Below are 24088 nucleotides of genomic sequence, written 5' to 3' on the forward strand. Positions count from 1 at the left end.
AGGTTGGAAGGAACCTCAAGGATCATCTGGCCCAACCTTTCTTGCCAAAAGCAGAGGCTAGGCAAGGTGGCCCTGCACCCTGTCCAGCTGAATCTTAGAAGTATCCAGTGTTGAGAGATCTAACATTGCCTGGGGAGGTAATTCCAATGACTGATGCAATTGTGAAAAATTTGGTTTGCCTTTCATTCCTGTGGCTTGTGGGTACCCAAGTCAGGTCTCCGTTCTGTGATGCTGGCTGGGCTCATCACTGATGCAAAGAAATGTTGGTATTTCTAAGGAACAGCAGGAATTCCATGCACAGTGTCTTTCCTACAGCTCTGTTGATGTTTTATCTGTCACACACACACACATAAAGAAAAGCATATATAAATATACATAAAACATATATGTATATATGTATACTCACACACAGAGGTACCAGGTTCTGGAGCCAAAGCTTTTTGAAAAGTTAACTGCTTGAACTATTTATTAAATTCAGGACTTAAAAAAGGCAAGGTACTTTAAAAAGAAAAGAAAGCTTTGGTGATGGCTGAGGAAAATGCAGAGGTTAAAGACCTTTACTAATGGTTTGCAGTAGATCACACTGCAGGACTGTGCAGTTTGCAGCCTTCTAGAAGATGAAATCCCAAGGCAAACAGGCAATCTAGCAAAAGCCCTTCAGTGGAGTAACCTCACAAAAATGCAGTTTTATGCTCTAGATTTGAAGGCATCATTTTTCACTCTGGACCAGTAGAGCTCTGCCTCAGTGGGACAGTGCCTGGGATGGCTCTGTCCTTCTCAGAAAACAGTTCTGGAGTGATTCATCCTTTCCCCTCTTGAATTCTTGCTTTGTCTGCCTCCCTCAATCTGTTTCCCCAGCAAATCCCGGATTACACAGGCAGCTCCTGCTAACATGGCAGAAAAAAAGGCTGAAAAGGTGAAGTTTGTCTGTCGTGGTGCAGTGAGAGCCCTGGCAGAAGTGCAGCCAGGGAGCAGAGTGGGGCTGGGAAAGGGCTCAGTGTGGGCAGCCAGGGCCTGTGCAGTGTGTGTGGGGAATCCATGTTTACTGCTGTGTGCAGAGCTCTTGAAATGCCTTTTGGAAAGAAAGAGGAATGTTTTGTAGAGCAGGTTTATTAAGTTTCTGCTGCTTGTTTTCCAGCCGGGAGGACAGAGGAGGGCTGGGGGCTCTCTGTGCACGCTCTGCTCCGTGTGCCTGGGCCCCTCTTGCTGAGCAAGCAAATAGCTCGGTGCTGTGGGAGCACAGAAAGGGCTCTGCACAAAGGATTTCTTCATTATAAACTCCTCTCTGCAGCTTTTACTTAGCAAAGTGTCAGAGCAGAGTGGATGTTGTAATGAATCAGTTGCTAGCATGAAAATACAGTTATTTCTTTGGCTTAAATAAAAAAAATGCTTTAGCAGAGTGCATTTAGACTGTTCTCTTTATCACAAAGCATTAACTTTGCATTTCATACCAAGAATTCCAAAGCCCCGAACTCTTATCCCAGAACAGGTTTAAATGCAAGATAATCTGCAAAGGATGGTTAGCATAAATTATATTCTTCAAAGTTAAATGCTGTATAAAAGGAAAAGTTAATCCTTGAAGCTAATTTTTATTCTGGGTATTAAGTCAAGAAGGGTTCTTCTGAACAGATTTTATTCATGTGTTTTTATAGGTTGTCAACTAGAATGTATGTTTTTAATAAAAATGTGATATCTGTAACAAACTGTGTTTGTAATCAGCCAGCATCACATTTTTTCCTGAGTCCTTTTAATCCAGGATTTAACTGCTGAGAGACCCTGAATGTTTAGTTTCAGCCATTTTGTTATTTATTTCACTAGCAGTCTGACTCAAAAGAATTTTCATCTTTACCACAATTGCACAAGGACAGGAAATGTCAAAGTCCTGAAACTGTGGCAACTGAAGTAAATTCAGGTATTTCATAATCCCCCAAAACCCTTCTGCCACTGGAAAGGGAGACAGCCTTCCAAACATGGAACTGCTTTCAGCCCTGGGAAGCTGCAAGACCGTAAGAGCTTTTAAACCTTTATGTGGCTCATGTTCCTGAGAAAGAAATGCTCTGGACTGGGTTTGTTTGTTTATGTAGGATTCTCCCCCGGATTCACATAATGAACTGGCAACAAGTAATAAGGATTACCATCCTTAGAAGTAAAATGATTAAAGTGGTAATTCCTGTAGCATGCAAGAATTTTTAAGCAAGAAGGTCTGTACAAAATTGAGTATTCCTTACTTGTCATTACATCTCTGGCTTCAGGTTCGTGGGAGTTTCCCTCTCATGCAGGAGACAAAATCCATTTCCTACTCTAATCTGCAAGTGGAACCCAAGCACATCCTTGCTGTGCAGGTGCTGCCCTCCCTCCCTGCAGCTTCTGTGCAGGGGACAGCAGTGATGTGCTGGCACTGACCTGGGGCCTGGGGGCTTCACACCCCCTGTCCCTTGTGCTGCTGAAATGGAGCCCAGCTGGGTCTGTGCCCGGGCTGCTGTGCCACTTCCAGCTCTAAATGACAAATGCCATCCTTTGCACTCAGTGTTTTCATCCCACTGCACAGGCCCTATGAAAATGCTTCAAAGCAACAGCTCTTGAGGGCTGTTGGGCCCCTCCAAACTCAGGTACCTGCACACAGTGGCTCTAAGAGGATTTTTGGTTTGTTTTTTCCTTCAAAGTGCTTTGCAGACATTTTTCTATGGGCCTGCCCACCCTGGCATAAGAAGGACTTTGTGTGAACAGGTCCAGGTGAGTCAAAGCCAACTCCTACCCCTCACCCAGCTGCAGGAGACTCCAGCTGGGAACAGCTGTGCTGGGCTGGACTGCCTTCATGTGTTTGAAGTGCAAGTAATTTGTTAGACACCTCTAGGACAGGAGGTAAAACATCTTCATCTTATAGATGGTAGAAAACACAGATCTGGTTCCACAATTAGCTAAAATTCAGGCAATAGATTATTTTGCATTAAATTTAGATCAATTCTTCTTTGCATTTGAATTAGAAATCACCCAGAACAGTACTGTACCTATACAGTTGAAAAATAATTTGATTTATTTGTTATATTTACATATTTATCTTTAAGCTAAAATTTGAACTTTTTTGGAATGATCTTGTGTCATCAGCTCCAGTTTTAGCCCTTCACACCTATTTGCTATTTAACAAGTATTTTAATAAAAGTAATTTCTTCTCTTAGCCCAGTCAGTATCGGTATTAGAAGTTCAGCTGCTCAGGTGTCAGCTGCCTAGGAAAGCATTCAGCTCAGTAAACCATCACTTCCTACTTCTTTTAAACCTTTCTTAATCAAGTCTTGTAATAAATAAAGATTAATACCACCATGACAACACTGTTTTTTTCAAATTGTTCATTTGCCAGTTTTAACAAGATAAAGAAATGAATACTTAATGTGGACATTGTTTTACCAAAAAAAAAAAAAAAAACCAAAAACAAAACCCTGAAACAAACAGACAAAAAGGAGGACACAAAGGAACACACATGGAATGATGAAAAGGAACAATGATATTGCACAACTTCAGTTCTCTCTTCCCAGATTTGGATCCATGTAATTAGGTATGTATGAATTCAGCAAAACGTTGTGTCCAGATAAATGTGTGGCCATTTGAGTGAATCTAGAACTGCAGAGTGTTTTCAGTTCCTTTTGACTGCTCCTTGGAGTTCTTCTCTAAGGGAGCAGGGTGCTGTCAGCTGCAGGAATAACAAACAAACGTTGACTCTCCATTGTGCTGACCAGTTATCCATAACCCACAGAATTACAATTCTCCTCTACTGCAAATGCACCGAGTCCTCAAAGGACCTGGGTCTTTAAACACAACTTGTTCTATCAAGAACTCAAACTACATCTGAAACACAATCAAAGAATATCCCCCAATTTGCTGTGGTTAACTCGAGATTGTGTTTCATTTTATGAGACCAGGGCTTCTCACTGTGTCAGGGTGGCACTGAATGCACAGAAGTTACAGGAGGTACAGCAAGGGAGTGGGGGAGAAGAAAAAAGGAGAAAATCATGCTAAGTGGAAAAAGGTCTTTACAGCTACAATCTTTGCTGGAGCCTCTCTTTAACAAGCACGTACTGTTTGCTACAGAAATCAGGGAATTGTGTCATTCTGGCTATAGCAGGACTGACTGTTTGCCCCTCCACTGCTACCCTGACACTCTGTGTTTATATAAACTTTGCATTTATGTGCAGAACAAAGTCTATTTTTCTCCTCTCTGCATTCATTCCTGTTTGGTGGACTGATGTGCCATCCAGCAGGGCTCAACAGATACATTTAATACAGGAGACTGAGATACAGTATGTTTATTCTTAACTTCTGATAACCTAAGAACTACAAGAACGAGAGATGCAGTATCCATTTGCTATTATCCAAGACAACCATTTTAGGGAGGAAAAACTAGAATAAGTGATCAATGCTAACACTAGATTAGTTCCAATTTTTTTTTTTTCAGTTATGGCAGCTTAACTATTTATTGTTCATCTGGCCCACTTTTAATCTGATCAAGTTAAAGGTCACATATTAAAGTTTAAGGACTGTTATTTCATCAAAACCAAAGGAAGTTATAAAAAAACCCCCATGAAATCAGAGTTTCACTGCAGGACTTGTGTCATATCTTCATAATCTGCATCACTTGTAGAAAAGGGATAATGCATCTCAGTTTGCTTATAAGCTAGGAGATCACTTTGAAGTCTGCATATTCCTAACTGCAAACAAAATATAGCACTTTTAACAGGTTATAAATAAACTGGTTTTCAAGCATAGAGCCAGCCCAACAATAACAATACACTATTAAAAAGACCTAAGGCAATGAATTCCATCTCCAATGGAAAAAAAAAAAAGAAAAAGAAAAAGAACTGTGCAAACAAGCTTAAAACTATTTCTTTGTGCCAGTGTTATAAAATGTAGATTTCAATAAAGCCTTGACCCAAATGCCAGGACTTGTGAAAAGAATCAGAACAAAACTGGTTACTTTATTTAGGAAAAAAATACTCTTATCTTGCTGCTAATAAAATTGGATACACGCAGTTTAAACATTTACAGTTGCTGTAACACTTTACACAATTCCTATATATGGGTGTAAGAACAAACATTAAAAGACAATGGTGGGTCAAGGCTTTACATTAAAAATAACAACCTACTTTTCTATAGTCTCTAAAATACTATGTTTTCCAATATTTGCAGCCATTCAGGAATATTTTTTAATTTATTTATTAGGAAATGTATACTTTGTGCATGATCTTAATTCCTAATTCCTGGCTCTTTGGGCTGAATGACAAAAGGATCAAACCCATTGAAGTGGATGGTCTCCTCGAAGGTTCAGTAGAGAAACCCTGGCTCAGTTAGTCTCATATGATGAAAGCAGTGCTGCATCCACTGGCTCCATGCAGGATGGACAGGTAAAGGATCTCATCAACCAGTCATCTATACAGTCCAGGTGGTAAATGTGCATGCACGGCAGAAATCGGATAGGGTCCCCATAAACAAAGTCCATCATACAAATGACGCATCTGGAGGGGGAAAATAAAATATTAAGCTTGCTGTTACCAACCTGGAAATTAAAAACAGTATAGTATCTATTCCTGGATGCTTTTAGCATTTCTAGATACTGTGAGGAGTAGCCAGAGTGGTTTGGGTTGAAGGGATCTTGGAGCCCACGGAGTTCCAACCCCCTGCCCTCAGCAGGGATGCTACTCATCCCACCAGCCTTCTGCAGGACTTTTTTTCTTTTTTTTTAAAGCTACATTAAATCACAGTCCCTGAAAATAAGGCAAACCCAGGATGACAAAGTCAGGTTTCCCAGGGTAGCATCCCAAACCGAGGCAGCAGCCACATCCCTTGCATCTGTGCCAGGACTTACTCTCGGATCTTCTTCTCGGAGCCGTCCCTGCCGGGGTCGTAGACGCCCTTGGGCAGGTGCTGGATGAGGCCGATGCGCTGCGCGATCCGGATCTGCTCCTCCTCCGTCAGCTGCGTGGCCAGGCGAGTCTGGCTGGGCGTGGGGTGATACACAGGAACAGGCACCTGCTCCTGGAAGCAAAATGTGTCCATGAAAAACCACCCCAGAGCTCTGCCAGCCTTCCACAGCACAGTGCAATTCACAGTCCTACAAATATTTGTATGAACTCCCACTCCTGCTTTGCAATTTTGGGGGTATAATTATAATGAGAGCAGGATAGAGAATTGAGGGCAGAATTTGAGCAGGGAGCTGCTCGTGGTTGTTCTCTGCAAAAGCTTTTGATCTCCAGGAATTGTTCATACAGGAGACACATGGACAAGAAACTCCACAAGCCAGCAGGCAAATGAACCTTACAGGCACCTGGTGAAGTGCTAAGGTACAGAACTAAGCACTGTAAGGGCTTAGGATGGGCCCCCAGTATCTCCAACTGAAAGTACAGTCTAAAAATTTTATCTTCTTTTTACATTCAGGAAGAATTCTTTGGAAAGATGAGGATACTGCTTACTCTCAAAATTTTTGGAGAGGAAGGTTTTACTTCCTCTGCAATAACTAAAATTTATGTGAACTGCTTTGGGCCACACAAGCTTAAATCTAGAAACGTAGATTTAATTTTCTTGTGGTAAAGAATGTTACCTGGACAGCACAAACAACAGCTTAAGTAAGTAACCCAACTTTTGTGTTTCTTCTCATACACTAATGTGACTTTACAAGCTCTCCCAAGCTGGATTCAAGTATGGATATGTTTGAGCTATATATTTTCAAAAGAAATAGAGGAAACATAGCTATTATGCAGTCCTTCCTTGACCACATTCTGAGAAGCTTCTTTTGAATATAAATCAACTTTAGATCAGATATTCCCACTAACATTTATATTAACATGGTATTTAATTTACTTGGTTTAAAGCATTTTTTGGTACATAAGTACCAATTTTGAACAGGATACACAATTAGGACAGTATTGGCCAGTAGCCATAAATCTGCTATTAACAGGGAAGCAATTTCTTGCAAGAGAAACCCATTTTAATGGTTCTTCTTAAACAGCAGAAAAAAAATTCAACTTATAGATGTGTCTGAAAATAAACCTGCTGCATCAGACACACAATGCACCGAATCATCTGTTTGGCAAATGCCAAATTTGCTGTTTTAGAGGACACTGGTGGAAGCTGAGCCCAGGGCAGGTGTGTGCAGCTGAGGCAGCACAGGTCACCTCCCACATGTAACACTGCATTTGTCAAACCCAATAAAGCTCTTCTCCTTTCTCTGCCAGGGATCACAGCATGTGGACAGCCAGCCAGGACTCTGGGAGACTCAGGAAGGCTGGGAGAAAGCTGTCCCAGGAGTGAGCAGCCTCTTGCTGGTGCCACCCAGCAGCAGAAGCCCTTGCTTGTGAGAAATGCTAATTACAGATAGCAGTCTGCCTGGCAATTCTTCATTGAACACTGCCTGCCACTGGCAATTCAGCTGTGGGGTAAAATTCAGTCATCCCTTAATTTAGCTAGCCTAGGATCTCCCCCTCTCATTTCCTGGCAGGACTCAGAGGAATTACGAGAAGATTCAAAAGACAGAATGCCAGGGGTTCTCCAAGTGATTAATTTCCTGACTACTCTAAACCATATTTCATAAGATCACAGAATTCTTTTGAATCAGCTGCCTTTTAGTGTTTTAAATTATCTAAAGTATTCTCTAATCATCATTTGAACAGAGAAAAGCACCAGCTGAACCTAGGGCTGGCCTGTCAGATATAACAGTATTCAGAAAGTGACTGCAACCTTTGGTGCCAGCAAAATAAAGCATTTTCCCCTGACAAATGCTGCAGACCCTCTGCACTGAACACTTCAGCTCGAAGTAAAGCCTGCTCCTGGTTTTATGTTTCAAGAACTTAACACCACAAACTATCAGTAACTTTTTTTTTTCTCAGGGCTTTGCTGTACTTCTTTGAACATGTTACTAAAGCAATAGCAGGACATTACTGCTACCTCCTTCACTTGTTACATGGACGTAGGGAACAATTAGCACTGGAGAGGGATGTACCCTCCTTCCCATCTAGGAAAAAGAGAGGAGCAGAAGAAACCACAGGCACAGCATAGGCTGGTACCAACGTGGGCAGGAGGAGAGGAGGGAATTGTATTTAATACAGCTGCAAGTGATAATGCAGAAAGTCAATGAAAGGCAAAAATAGGAGGACAAAAAATCAAGAAATCCTCAAAATGTCTGAAAGTAGCAATGAAAACTGATGGTGAATGGCTGTAGCAGAGGAACAGCAAACTGATGATCTCAGCAAAAATTATACAAACTACAGTTTAAGTAAGAATCTGCTGTGAGTTAGAACAGTCACATTTGGACACTCTGAAGTGAGCTACAGTCACACACTGCCCAGTCAACAACTGCTTTGGTTGTTTTGAACAGGAAATCAACACAACTTTTAAACCCGTGACAGGCCAGACAAGAACAAAACCTCATTCCCTTGTTCTAGTATTCTACAGGCACTTGTGACTGCCCACTGAGCGACCCTGCAGCTGGGGAAGCCACTTGAGCATTACTGCAGAGCCCCTCTCTCCCCTGGGTGTCACCTTCCCTGCACAGGGGCTGGCGGCACCCCCGGCGTGCCAAGCACACAAACGCTTTCCCGACTGCCGGCCTGGATGGAAACTCCTCCCTTTGGCATCCAGGCTCAGGTTCCCTCCGGCACAGCCACCCCGACGGGTCTGACACAGCCCATTAAGGCAGGAATTTATAGTCACCAGCTGGGGGCTTCTACAATTTCACATTCTAGACAAGAAGCTCTTGTCAGAGGAGTAACTGGGTGAAAATGGTGCTGTCTTTCACCACGATGTCCTCACTCTGGTGAATGCTGGGGTTGGTGTGGCTGTTGTGAAAAATGCAGAACAAATTACTGTAAATAAACCACAGAGACCACTCGATACTCGGGCACTGAACACCCTGCCTGGTGGCACTTTGATCTCCCCTCCCGACTGCTGCTAAAAGCCTGCCCAAACTGAGCCCTGCACATCCATGTACCGGGGAAATGAAGAACGCAGCCAGCCCTCTCCCCAACAACAGCTAAAAAGAAAAGGTGTGTTCACACCTCTATGATTCGGTAACTGTTTGGAACTACTTATTGATGAGAATCTGAGAGCCCGGGTTTCTCTGGGTGCAAAGTGACACCCCCAGCTCCCCGAGGAGACCCTGCCCAGCACCCCCGAGTGCAGCCTGGGGCACAGCCCAGCTCGCAGCCACGTGGCAGCTGCAGCCCTGCACTTCTCCACCACCCAATCTCTGCAGCGATTTTGGGAGTTAGAACACCCAACAATAACGCCAAGCTGCTGGTCCTGTGTGGGTTTATCACCCCTTTGCAAATCCTTCACAGTTTATAAAAGCTGCTTTCACTGCCCAAGGTCCTGCTCCTGCAGGGTGGGTGTTCAAGCAACTCGAGACTTCACTCAGCTCACATTTATAACCAGGGGTCCCCTGACATGGGTGTATATAAAAAGGATTGTATTACCCAAGTAATTATTATTTTACTCCAAAGACAAGCATGAATTTATTGCTCTGGTGTCTCACGTCTCTTATTGACCATGGAAAATGTTTTTGCAGACAAAATTACAAAATACTGAACTTCTAGCCAAAGTCTGTGTTATTTATCATTTGATAAAGATGTAAGGCACTTCAAACTAAGATGAAATTTCATGCTAACTTTATAACTTTGTGCAAAAACCCCTAGAAAAGGCCAAAACAAATAATCAAATCCAGGCAATGAAATAAAAATCACTTTCTGGCACTTAATTTGCTTTAGTCAATTATTTTTCCCCGTAAGAAATTTAGTAATGATGAAACACCTCAGATGCTCATAATCCTGGAGATACACAACTTTCTCTTTGTTCACAAAGTCAGTGGTATCAGCACAAGTTTCCCTGGCTTTCTGTGCACAGAAATCATTCACTCCCAATGTTTATTCAGCCCTTAAAAACAGCAGCATTATTTCAGACTCAAGGACTACAGCAGCGTTTGTGTCTCCATCTCACCCCAGTTCCTCCTCATTTGGGGGGAAAAAAAATCAGAGAGCATCTGGAGGTCTGCATTTCTCGCTCCTAATGAAAAAACCCATTTTCACACACGGCCTAAACAGTCCAGAAGCTTTCTACAAAAATATTCCCAAGCACACTTTGGATTCTTGGCTAGCAAAAGGAGGTTTCACCAAACATGGTTTTTAGTTTGAAGCTTCCTCATCAATGCAACTTACTTTAGTAACTTATGCTGTTGTAAATCTGCTTTTCTCTTGTTTTACAGCCTTTTTGTCTTGTTTCTGCAAGTACCATGAATTTGTATTACTCTGAAAACAGGTCAGTGGTAGATCAGAAACTCTTAATCCCTGGATAAAGATTATTTTAAGATCCCTCTACGCCACATATCAGCAGTATGTTATCAGGGCTTTTGTCATTTGTTTTTATAATTGCACTAACATGCCCAAATTATCCTTTCAAGATGGTCAAAGGTGAGATTAATAATTCCTAACAGCGAACAGTTCAAGGTTAAAGCCTCACTGCTGTCCCTGAGATCCTGTCCACAGCTTTCCTCTACTGATTGCTTTGCCCTGCTTCCATCTCTAAATTTTCTTCCTCACCTAATCCAGCGCTGTGTGTCTCACCCTGGGATATTAATTTGCATTTTATCACCAGATCAATGGTGTATCTGTTAATTCAGTCCAAGAGAAGAGACAAACACGTCCCTAACTATGTTATCCTACATCTTTTTCACACTTTTTAAACCAGTAGCTGTAGCACTTATGCTCCTTGTGGTCGCTGCCTAATTAATTAATGCAAATATAACAGTTCCATTTGCATTTCCCCAGCTGTTCCCACAGCTCTGGTCTGAAATCCCTTCGACTTGCAAATGTCCTGCCTGGAACAGGATGTCTGAAGGCAGCTGCCCTGCTTCACCCACACCAGCCCCCACCACACTGCAGCCCCAGTGCAGCACTCCTCACCCCTACACACAGCTCAGCCTGGCTGCTCCCCAGCTTTCTCACCTCTAAGGAGAGCAGGGAGCCCAAATTACTCACCTAAATATGAACAACCCCAGTTTATAAATGTAAAGTCAGGAGGTGAGGAAAAAAAAAAGTGCTCTTCAAGGTCTGTTTCAAAAATTCCTGCTGAATTTGATGAAATTTTCTCTTCTCACCACTTTATTACTCACAAAGAACTTGCTGGGATGATGGTCCAGGGACCTTTTCTGTGAATATCATTCTGATCAGGGTAAAAAAACTCAAACTCCATCCATATGTGATTACACATTCTGAAATAATATCCTCCCCCAAGACACATTAATGTAAAACCACGTGCCATTATAATGTACATTATACGACAACTACAGCTTATTTTAATAATCCTCAGAATATTATGAGCAGCCTGCCAAGTATAAAAGCCTTTTTCTGCCATACAGAAGAGAGCAGTTATTTGATAAAGGTGAACAGCAGTTGCTATAAAACATCATGTAATGAAATTGTTACCCAATTTTTTAATATTTCTGCTTACAAGTAGTCACTCAGTATAAATAAATGCAACTTAACACTGAAAAGTTCTTCTGAAAGAAAAATCCACTCGTCTCCCCTCTCCCTTTTGGATGGGACATCTGGGACAGACAGATCAGACACATGTGCACACACACTTCCCACCACGGTGCTCCTAAGGAAAGATTACCAAGAATTCTGGCATTGTAGGAATTGGGCACTGCAAATATAGTTGGTAATTAATATAACAACAGACTGAGGAACCATTTTTACACGCAAGAGAGGAACCTGCAGGATCTGTGCTGTGTTTCTCCAGCTGTTGACTCCAGTTGAGAAGCAATGATCTATTTTGAATAATGGATCACACTTCAGAGAGAGGTGTTTTTTGGTGAAAGCCACGGTGGTTCTGCAGAGATGGCACAGCCTCATTCACACTATAACCAGAACTATAAAACTGTCTTGTGCATTCTTCACAATTATTCCACTGAAATGACTGAGAAATAAATGTATCTGAAGAGTTGGAAGAGAGTAGCAACCATGAAAGAAAGTGACTCCTGACTGCTGTCTCTTAAAATATCACCTGTCCCCTGAGCTCAGCTTTGCTACCAAAAATAGGGCTGGGACAGAGAGAGGAGGTACAAAGTAGATGTATCCTGCCTGCTGCTTTCCTAGACAGTGACAAGGGCTGTGAGAAAAGGGCTTTCAAGTTTCATCCCTGTGCTGTCACACAAACCCAGAAAGGCTAGCAACCTGCTGCCAAGACAAACAGTTGGCAGTGCCCATGCAGCTTGGCCAGAGCAAACCCAGCCTCACCTGGCAGATGGAAATCACCTACAGCTCTGCAGAGTCACCTGCTCTGAAACTTGATTAACCATCAAGGCAAACCTAAATACAAAAGACTAGCAAGAAAGAGTTGTAGGGGAAAAGCAGTAATTAAAAAGCAGTAATTACTCCCTGGAAGTACAATCTCCTGACACAGCCAGTTTTTATATTTCCAGGCTGCACAGCAGGTTTCTCTGACTCAAGGGCGTCAACATTGGGTACTGATGATTCCACTTGCTGATTTCTTGTTCACCAGCTTTGTGTCACTTTTAGGTGTCCTTGTTTCTTTCTCCAGAGATCCCATCAAACATCAGAGTGTGAATTTTTTCAGGAAAGTCAGTAACTTATACACCAACATGTCCCAGACCAGTAAATTGCTCACCAGAGAATTGATTCTTTCCCTCCAGACAACCCCACTGACAGCTCAACTTACAGCATCAGGCCACAACTTCTGAGAGATAACAAAGCCCTCTTGTTACAGCTCCCAGTGTGTTTATTTTAATAGGCTTCTTTTTATATTGAGAAGGAAAAGATTCATAAACAATTTATAAAAATTCATGCTTTTCTGTCAGGCTGCTGCAGTGAGAAAAGCCAGGAAAGAACAGTTGCACCTAAACATTAAATTAAGGACACTCAGGCACAAAATGCAGCCTCCTGAGACTGGTAAACCCCAGGGACTAAAAAGTAAAGCAGCTGGGCAGGGAGAAACTCCAGCAGAACGGGCCAGCAATCAATTCTGCAGCTGGTGGTGGAAAAACAGCATGTGAATGTGGATCATCCTACCCCATGGGCAACCCCACATCTGTGTTACTGGTACATGTTCTCTGCCACTTTGGCCAAGTGGTTCTTTGCAGAATCCCCTCCTTAGGCCTGACAAGAGCAGACAGTTATTACAGTGCTATGGCTGCACTAAACACAGCACTTATGGTTCAAGTGAGATGGCTGCTGGAAAACTGAGAAGTAGATTTAGCAGCAAATAAAAGCCAGAAGGTTTTTGGGAAAGAAAACAGTTCTGAGGTGGAAAAGGCTGAAAACAAATACCTCAGACTGTCTCCTCTGCTGAAAGGTAAGTGAATTTTCCGTGTGCCACCCACTTCCTGCTGTGGAACTGATGGGTAGCAGGAAGCAAAAATTAAAAAGAACAGCCCAAACAAAAGAATGGAGTTCACATGCTTTTTGGAGGCTCCATTCAAGCACAAGAGATGGGGAAAGCTATGATGGAAAAGCTGACAGAACACGAGCAGTCCACACAGACATCAGGGAATAGTTCACACTTCCTTTAGAGATGTTTGCTTTCTGCAAAGGGTAAATATCAGTCAGTGCAACTTGTTTACAGTATAAATCGAAGGGGGAACAGCTAAAAAATGGTAGTATTGATCATTCTGGAACACACGGAGTCTGCAGGCAACCGTGACTCTGGATGAGCCAGGCCCTGTGTGCAGCAGCACTCAGGCTTTGCTCACACCCTGCCCTGCTCCCTGGTGTGGGATCTGTCCCTGTGCACACCCCAACCCACCCGTGGCTGTGACTCAGCCCCGGGCACACAAAGCTCACACGTGCTTCTGCCACCCGGGACATGGGCCCGGCCCACAGCTCCCCCAGCATTGCATCACTCTGACAAGTGTGGGCAAGTCCTCTGGATGAAGGGCTGGCTATGGATCACTGGACAGGCATTCCCAGGGAGGAGTAGAGGGATATAAGGGACTTCAGGTGGGCAGTGTAAGGCACCAAGAGTAAACAGCAGTGCACTCTGTGCCCTGAACTGCTACTGAACCAACAGACTCAGTGCAGCTGAGTAAGCACATGCAGCCCCTGCTTATGGTGCCATTTCAGGGAATTTGGGGATTAGGGCACAGCTGACTGCAGCTGGTCTAGAACAGCACTGCCTCAGGACTGCGGGTCCTGCCACGTCCCTTGCAATGGCTCCAAGGACACCGCTCCGACTGACCTCCCCTCACAGAAAGCAAACAAGCCACTGCCACTGCCAGTGAGATCTCTGCAGCTGCTGGGAAAGCTGGGAACAGGCACGCAGGAGGAAAATGGGAGGAGTGCCCCTGTTGGGACTCAAGCCAATTGTGAAAACCTGACTCCAAACACTTAAAAAAATAGCAGGAGTGTTAAAATATATCTTCTGGCAAGAATTAGGTCAGCTCGATGGCAATTCTAAGAACAAAACAGCCCTTCTGAGGACTTCAGGAACAAGATAGCAAAGTTATGGAAATTGGTTCTAATTAGCCAAGAGGACAGACCAGGGACAAGGGGCCAAGCCAGAGAGTAAACATGAAAATGCACATAAGCTGAAGGCATGAGCAGTCAATCCATCAGGAGAGACACAAATACAGGCTGTACTTCAGTGTGTAAACAGGCATGTATACGTGTGTATTTAAGGGTGCTAGTCTGAACTAATGAGAACATCATAGCACATAGCAGAGAAATATTATGCAGAACTAGGAAAGGATTTTAGAAAAAGATTGAGTAGGATATCCAAGGATCGGAGAAATCAAATGACAAATTATCTCATCTCTAGGCTGAGTGTTAGTGTTCAACACATGACAAGCACCCTCCTTGGGCAAAGAGGACTCTCCAGAATGAAGTTTAACAGCCTTGCCTAAAGCTCCTTTCCACAGACATCCAAAAGCATCCTATCAAGGAGTGTAGGTCCTCCTACATCAGGTTCCTAAAACGGGACTTGAACAGACACAACAGTCCCAGCCAGACTGAGAACATCACCCTTATGTAAAGTCCCAGAGAGGTGTCAGCTCAGCTTCAGCTAAGAGGTAACACAGGTAATGAAAACAGGCACAGCAGCAGCTCCCTCAGACCATCTGCCCCTCATTCATGCACTGTCCTAGGCCAAGACACAAAATGCCTTTTTGTAGCTACCCAGCTGGAAGCAAGCACCAAAGAGAGGTCTGAAAGAGGACACAGCTGTTCTTTTTATAGTCTGTTACCTCACCAAAACACACAGAAGAGGCAACATAGGAGAGGGCTGCTGCAAACCTTGAAAGGGACCTTCCCCTTACTGGGGCCCAGCTGACAAAGCCAAGCTGTGCCAGAGCCTGGGAAGGTGGGACAGCAATGGCTCCCCCAGCAAGGGAAGCCAAGCAGAAACCTGATGAACGTTTTTCCATCAGGACAGGCAGCAAACAGAGACTCTGCAGTGCAGGATTCTCACACACTGCAAACCTCTGCCACACCTGACAGAAGAATTTTCCACCAGGCCTCACAGCAAACAGGGACTCAGGAGAGTGGGAATCTCATGCAGTTAAAAGCTCTGCCACAGCATAAGGGAAGGAGAGAAAACAGATTGCTCTACTAAGGACAAACAACTTGGGGCAGAAAAGGGGCAGCAGTCCACACACCATTGCAGAAGAGCTTCAAAAAGCAGATGGGGCTGGTGATGAGCCAGGTCTGTGTAACCACAGAGCAGGAAAACCTGCAGCAGAGAGACTGCTGGTGTGGGGCACCTGCTGTGAGACTGTGTCAGTGAGGCAGCCTGTGACAGCAGGTTTGTTCCAAAACCAGGAACCTGCGCTATACTCCCCTGCATCATAACTTTGTACTCAATTTGAAATACTTTAATTGCCTTTTTAACAAAGCCATCCTCAATTACAAATGCTTGCTCAAGCAGAAAGCTGCCACACCTTGGCAGTTTGATGGTACATGCAGCTCCACAGGCCTTTTTATTTTCTTATTGGCATCTGAATTTCTAATGGACAGTGGATACCCCTGAGATCAAGGTGTGTGAGAAGCCTCAGTGCAGCAGGGGACTGTGCACAGGCAGCCAGGAGGCTTTTTGAGGCCAGTTAAAGGATACATCAACAACAGCATAACCACAGCTTTTCTGGGTTTTTTTTAAAGCATGTTTCTGCATCAGCCTGCTGGGAAGCCCCACGGACTGGGGCACCTCAAGCACAGCCTGAGTCTCTGTGCGCCGTTGGCGGTGAGGGGGCTTGGGGAAATTGTCCCTACCATCCACCCAGCCAACAGCTCCTCTCTTCCACCACATCCTGGGAAACTGACTGCAGTGTTCTGTGATTTCAGCCACATCTTGAGGCTGGAACTGGGGTTTGAACTGGTGCCAGAAGCACCCTGAACTGCTGGGCTGTGCACAGCTCGGGGCACTCCATGGACATTGACACTTCCCCCAGGCGCCCACTCGCTGCCATCTCCCACTTCAGGGAGATGAGCACACACAAAAAATGTGATCTGTTTGTTTAGCATCATTTGATAATGACATTAATTATTTCATCTCTAAGTTAATAAGCAGAAGCTGTAAATAGCCAGAGGCACCGAGTTAGCCTATCGGCTCATCTCATCCAATCATTTATTAATCTTAAAGGAACGTCCCAGGCATTAAATGAATATTCCTAAATCTCTTGGTTTGTTGGGTTTTGTTTTAAAGCAGTTCTCTATTTATAAGCAAATAATGACTGCATGAATATCAAGGCACACTAAAGCCTGACAGAGCTCCACTTCTCGATGCAGTATTAGCAGTGAACACAAGGGCAATGTTGCTATTTTTTCCAGCTAAGTCTTGTCCTCGCAAGCAATGACTCTGCGTTTTCAGCTCGCAGGGCACAAATCCAAGTGTGATCTCATGCAACTGTCAAACCTCTTCTAACAGAAAAAAAGCCTGTGCCAAGAACAGGTAGAGAAATCATAAATAGCTCTCTCAGGAGTTGGTTATACAAGTGAAAAGTTTCCAGAATACATTTTTCCTACTATTCTGAAGTTTTAAATGCACAGAGACAGTTCAGTGGGCACCTGGTCATCCTTTTAATGTGTCAGCAGACAACACAGATTCATTTCACTGCTATGTATGAAGCAGCCAGTTGCTGGTGCAAGCAGGACAAATTGTAAATGTTCAGCTTCACAGATAAATAAGGTACAACCTCCACCACCAACTGTACATGCAAACACCTGGCTAATCAGCCTTTTCAATCTATGGCATAGTGGGGCTTTTTACCCTCATCTTTGGATCTTGCCTGGGCTGGTTTCACACCAAAAATACCCACGTCCATTTCAACACAGGTGCTTTCAGAGTAGGTGGTTTGAAAGAGGAACTGAAGCAAGTCCAAGGTTTTGTAAAGGTGAGGGGGGAGAAGAGGAGCACAGAGCCCAACCCAGCCTCTGCAGCTCCCATCTTGTTCAGCTGCAACAGGATGAAGAAAAATCTCTATTTTGTCAGACCATTCCCCTGTTTACACCCACTGTCATGGAGGACAGGGCTTTGTTTACATGCAACTGCCTTTCTGAAGGAAAACTTGGAGTTTCCACAATGGATTCATCCTGCTGTCTGCATGGATCAATAAAATCTACCAATGTCCCTACTACAGCCCCAGTAGCACACTTAGTAAGGATTTCAAATACTACCAGGGACATGGCACTTGAGCACCTACTTAAGTACTTGCCTGAATTATGGCTCAGGCTGCCACAAAATCTCAGAAGAACAGAAAACTGTTTGAGAGGAGGGACATGAGAACAGAGAGGTTATTTTTCCGAATATGGACTGACTGGTTGGAAGACAAAGCCCCATTTCACCCTGCCACACCCGCATGAGGGCAGCTGCAAAGCCTGGAGATTTCCAGCCTCAGCCCATCCATACGCAACAACCCATCATTGACGCTGTGTGAGGAACATCAGAAACCCTGAACACTAAACACAGCGATACACAGGAGGCAGTTTTACAGCTGGAGTTGAGAAAGTCTCAAGGAAATACAAAATTCATCTGTGCAAATTTAAAAGTTCTAATTTACCAAGAACATTTACACACACATACAAAGATACAGCTCACGTCCTGTACTGAAGCATAGCTCCACCACTCTGGGCAAGGTTCATGCTACTTTTGTTGTCCCACTGAGTCAGAAATGAGACCCCAATCTCATTTAACATTATGCTACCAACACTCTCAGGCTTTATGAAAATATAAAGAAACACTCGTACTCACAGTATCCTCCTGCATTAGTGTTTAGGGTGGAATAACCATGTCCTGCTGCAACCTACACTCTCACTAAAATAAGTTTTGTCAGTTTATACTAACACAGACAAACTGCAGTCACGACAAAACACCAGAAAGGAGTAACACTGAGCTTTTTTGAGAGGTAAAAAAGAAAAATACACACAGCCCCAGCAAAACAGCTATCAAGAAAACCTTTGAGTTCTTTACATTTAATTTACGACATTTAGTCTGGACATCTAGTGTTGTTACCTTGGGAGTTATTAGGGTGTAACTACAGAGGTAACTGTAATACCTAGATAAGCCCCAAGAGAAAAAGCAGCTTACTGCTCAAACTTCATAAGCAGAAATATCATGACTCAATGACTATGAAACATTTTAGTTATCTTTCTAGACTTTCTAGCTCGCCCTTTGATCCCTGAATGGAGACCTCTCCAAGAGGCAGAGGGTGCAGCAGAGTAACTTGGGAAGCCTTTAGTGCCACTCCTGCAAGGCTACAGCACTGAACTCTGTCTCCTCACAGTCGGCTGCGGTTAAGTGAAGTCAGGGAATGTGCTTCCCTGGGAACACCAGAAGATTTGCTGAACCAAACAGGCAAAATAACAAGATGAACCTGAATTCCTGTCCTTAAATGGGATACCACCTTTCTTATGGGTGACTCTCCAGTGCAGTAAAGATATGAGTAAAAATAACTGCAGCAAACATTTTTTTTGTTCTGTCACTTGTTTTTAATCACAGAGTAGAAACAGAAATAAACTGATCCTTCTGGGAGGTGGGCAGCTCTGTGTTCTTCCTTGGGGGCAGAAAATGATTGGCATGGCCTTCTACATGAACTTTGGCAAAAAGGAGTCCAGTGTTCATCAAATGAAGTCTGCTGAACACCATAAGCAAGTACCCTACAGAATAATTTCAGACTAGAAATCAGGTTAAAGAAAATTTCTTTGCTCTGCTCCAGCTTTATACTGAAATTAGCCTTGAAATAACTTACAGTTCTGGTTCTAATTTTTTTGCATCATTCCATGTAGAGCTGCACTCCTGGTGAGGCATTCCTTCATGTTATGGAATGGTTTACCCCAGTTAGAGAAGGTAACATCCAGCAGCACATGCAAAGGTGCTCGGCCCTTGCAGCTGCAATTTCGGCAGATCTGGAGTTCAGTATTGTCTCTAACTTCTATCACGAGTCCCCATGACAGATTCACTGCAAGATGCTGAGTGGTCAGTCAGTGCTCCCTCCATCACTTAACACATGCCCTCTTTTAATATTTTCTTTTTTCACTGTTGTTTTTTGTTTGGATTCACTGGCTACAGATGAGACATTTTGTTTTTCGGGAAAACCAAGTTGTTTGAATATCATATCTGCTAATAAACAAAATAAAAATAGAAGCGTTAGCCCAGAAAAACAAAGGCTGAAAGGGATATAGGATCTCTAAATAAATCAGGAGTGTAAACATCAGAGAAACAACTAAAGACCTATCTGGTAGAAGAATAACAGGTGCAAGTTTACATTAATAATCTAGAATTGTGAAATAAGTTTCTTGAGCCTTAGCTCTAGGTTGATCAAAAGAGGCTCCCTGTAGGGGTAACAGGGCAAAGCTCGACCAGTGTCTTTCAAAATCATCCATGGGCTGCAGAAAGTAACTTCAATGAGTGTATGCAAAATTATCCATATATCCCCTTGTCCAGACACCAGAAACCAGTACAATTTACAGACTCGTTAATATGCAATTTTCAAGACTGTACTGAAAACAATTGCTATCCAAATTAATATAATCTCTGATGCAGTGTAAAAACTAGCAATAATGCTTGTCATGTTTAACCCAAAGCTAATTTAAATAAAATACAAAAGATAACACTCATTAAATCCAAGCCTCATTTTGTTGAGGCCAAGTCAGCAAACACTGTCATGCCCACTTGGAAGTTTAAGACACTAACAAAACAAAAGCTTTAAATGTGAGAAAATAATTTTTTTGGGCAAAATCATTTTTCATTAGGAATTCTGGTTTGATCTCAGGGAGGGTTTTGATAGCCCACTGGTGGAAGATACCTACAGTGGAGCACAAACATTCTTGGCCAAACCCTTTCTCCTGCAGCACAATCTACAGGCAGCAGAAGGAAAGAAGGCAAGGCTGAACAAAAGACATTTATAAAGTTTTTTCTGCTGAACATATGCTAGCTGGAAGTTCCACTTGTGTTGCTTGAGTGGCACCAGGCAGCTGCACTGCTAGGGAGGATTTGGCCCATGGCAAGCAAAAATGTAAGGCCATCAGTGAACAAATGTACATGGCATTGCTGCAGTCTGTGTCAATCTACAGGCACTTTACTGCTGGTAACCACTCTGCAATTAGGATTAAAAACAGTATTTGTCTTACTTTAGTTTGCTGTATTGTTTAAGTCTTTTTAAGGCAGAAAGGGCACTAGCTACTGCTCTAATTTAAATAGTTATATTCTGTCCAGCTGAAATGCATAACTGTATTCAAACTGAAACCTGGCCAGCATATTCTGCAAAATAATCCAAGGAACCTTTGTGGTCTCATTCAGAAAACAATATCTGCAGCTTTGCAGTGCCCCACAGCCCTGGCAATGTGAAATATGACTGACAAGGATGTTCTCTCTGCCCCAGCAGCCCCATCTCCTGTGGCTTTGAGGGTTTTTTTGGTAGGTCTCCAAGTCAAAAACTAAGCCTGACCCAAGACAGTTAATGAGATGCAAAAAAAACTGTAAAGATGGTATTTACTGCTCAAGTTCAGTGTTCCTGGTTCTGAATTCAGAAAGCTGAACAGAAAGGTTCTGAACAAGGGGGATTGAGCTACATAAGAGCACAGCATTACACCAGCAAGGAAAACTGGTAATGCTGCATGATAGGATGCACAAAGAATCAGCAAGATTTGTTTCTCAGATTTATTTTCTGAAACAGGGTTTTGTCCCTTTATTTGCCTTAAGTAAGACTGGCTTCAACAGGAAGCCAGTGGCCTCCTCTGAGTGATGCCAAACTAGAACAAGGAGACACAACATATAAAACAGGACAGTCACATTGAGGCAGCCAGCCTAGCTCCTGCTCTTGCACAATTATATAATTTCTTAATTCTAAACATTTTAGACTACAAGGAGGCTGTTTTATTAAAAGCCACAGACACTGGCAATCCTCACATACATATGCACAAAGGTAATCAAACTCCTAACAGCAGTGACAAAGCTTGCCAAGCAACATTCAGACTTTGGAAACCATCCATGGAATCGTAACTGGAAGGTTTGTGTGGGGAAGGAGGCAGAGCAGAAGCCACGACGCAGATCAATGATGTTACTGTGGTAAGCTGTGTCCCAAGGGACAGCACAGTCTGCTGCACAATATGAACAGGCTGGCCAAGTCTTCAGACACTCCTGCACTTACCAAGTCTACTCATGAACTGTTGGGCAACACTAATGAAACTTCTTTAACTAGAAAAATAGCAAAGAAAAGCACTCAAGAATCTTTAAAGGTGGTTGTGGTAGACAAACTTAGATTTTTTTTTTTTTTATGGTTTTGGAGGTTTTTTTAACCGGAAAGATCACATTTAAGAAATAAAGAATTAAGGCTTTGTCCACATCAGACATTTGTCCTGAAGCAATAAAATCCCTTCAACTGAAATCACCATCCTGCTGAAGTTAAAAGTGGCAACTTTACTGCATTTCATGCACAGACCATTCCCAAATGCACTCACTGCCCAAACCAGTATCAGGCACTTACCCTGTGCATGCTCTGAGTCCAAGCCTTAATTTCAACATGGAAAAGCCAAAACTTCTCTAATACTTGGTAGCAATAGCACACATCTAATACCTGACACCTCTAGATCTTTCCACAGATGTCACTAAGTAAAATGCAATCTATAGGTGGCAAAGAGTGCTGATAAATCAAATCTCCACCAGGAAGTCAGCTCATTTCACTAACCTGACCAGAAAGAAGAAGACGACCCATTTCAGACACATGAATGGTATGAGCTGACCCACCAGGCACCAGAGCCACCATGGAGTGACTGCAGAAAACAAGGCTCCATGTGGAAAACAGGAGAGAAGAGCTAAACAATCCCTTTTTGGCAGCAGTGGATGATTAGATCAGAGCTCTTTATCCCAGAAACATCTACACACACAACACTGAGGACAAGGCACACCTCATTTTTGCCTGGTTTCAGCCAATGGTCTGCTGAACACTGAGACAGCCTCTGAGCTCCTCCTCAAGCTTTGGCTGTGCTCATTCCTGAGCTGGGCCTGCTGAAGTCATTATTTTTAAGTGCTGGAGCAGGATCCTGCCATCAAGTTAAACAAACACAGATGCTGCTCTCTCCACATGCCAGAGGTGTACACAGCCCACCATAGGAGCCCTGATGGGTTCCACCAGCACTGGCCCTGGTGTGGGAAGGCCCCATGAGAGGAGTGTGTGGTGTCCTTAGGCAGTGGCACTTTCTGTAGGGACTTGGAAAGTACCCTTCTCTCCCTAGAAAGGCTGCAGAAACCCCAACTGCTCAAGTTGCTGATGCACTCAAATGAACTCTCCTGTACCAAAAAAAGCCTTACACTGACAAAAGGACAGGCAGATTTCCCTCAGCCTGCAGTACACTTCACCATTTGACTCATCACCCTGAGGTGGAAACACTTGCCTGATCCCTCAACACCAACAGCCTGTTTGGTAGCATCTGTTATATAGTTGTTACTACCATTTTCCCAGTTTTTGCTTTCCAATAAAAACACCACTGTGCCAGCAGCTCTGCTTGCAGGAGTCTCCATCTGCGTGATCTGACCGGAGCAAAGAACACAGTGACCCCAGGATATCACGTTCTGAGTCCTGGGCAGAAACTCCTGCTGGCACAGAGGCAGGATCCAATTCACTCCTTTAACAGAAGTAGTTGGTCATTTTTCAGCTGCAGCACACTGAGGAGACACAGAGACATGAAATTCAGAGTTAAAGCTGGAAGTTGGGCAGTCCGGCCTTCACCTGGCTGTAATGCAGTCAGTGATATGTACATGAGATAGGACCCCCCCCCCCAAAAAAAGCAGGGATAAAACACCCTCCTTTCCTACCTCAGCCTAAAACTTCAGCTCTTTTCTCTTTCAGTTCATCAGCTCAGAGTAAATGACAGCTACATAAAGACACTTCAGGAGCCGCTATATATAGGGTGAACTTTTCCCCAGGAACCTCTAGATCTAGGTCATCTTGCTTCTTCTGGGAGGCAGAAAAAAAACAGGTTACTCATTGAACAAGAATACAGTTTCTAAAGGAAATAAAAGATTACTTGGAGCATGAAATCTTGTGTGGATAGTATTTTTTTGTTTCCTAAAGGACTTTTAAAAACAAAACTCGCCATGAAACACTGTCTGAATACCTGACTCCATCCACTTTAAACTGAGAAACTCACTATATTTACAGAAAGAATGGGCATTCTTAGTAAACTTACTTTCAGTAGTTTAGCCACACAGTAAAGTAGATACGACTTCAGGTCTCAGAAATTTAAGGGAGTTTGTCTATATTCAGACATAATGTAAATCTCTCCCTGCACCTCATTTGTGACTCTTACAGGAGGCTGGAATGATTACACACAACCCAGCACAGCTCCAGGCGAGCTTTCATATGAATCCACTCCAATGGATTAAATACCACGTTCTCACTTCCAATTGAGGGCAGGTGGGAGAATATCCAAGCATCTCACTCAGGTTTGGGCCTAACTCAGCTCAGCCACTGCAGCAACATGAAGGTGCCATGAGCTGAAGAGGGGACCAGGGCAGGAAGAGCTTCCTCAGCTCGGGACAGACCTCAGTGCAGCACCACCTGTGCAGTGCTCCTCGCCTGCTTCCAATCAGCAGATCCCCAAAAATTGTC

At 43.4% G+C, this 24088-nt stretch overlaps 1 protein-coding gene across 1 annotated transcript in view; it reads right to left on the minus strand.

Moving 5' to 3' along the window:
• Positions 1-4426: 4426 nt before the first annotated feature.
• RNF11 (ring finger protein 11) overlaps positions 4427-24088 on the minus strand; it is a 29810-nt gene continuing 10148 nt past the window's right edge. Inside the window, exons 2-3 of the mRNA XM_084210984.1 lie at positions 5855-6024; positions 4427-5504 (exon numbers count right to left, since the gene is read on the minus strand). Of these exons, the coding sequence (XP_084067110.1) occupies positions 5333-5504; positions 5855-6024 (342 nt within the window). The 3' untranslated portion in view covers positions 4427-5332. The remainder of the gene's footprint in view (positions 5505-5854; positions 6025-24088) is intronic.

Source organism: Fringilla coelebs (assembly GCF_963513975.1).
Source record: "Fringilla coelebs genome assembly, chromosome: 9".
NCBI lineage: Eukaryota > Metazoa > Chordata > Aves > Passeriformes > Fringillidae > Fringilla > Fringilla coelebs.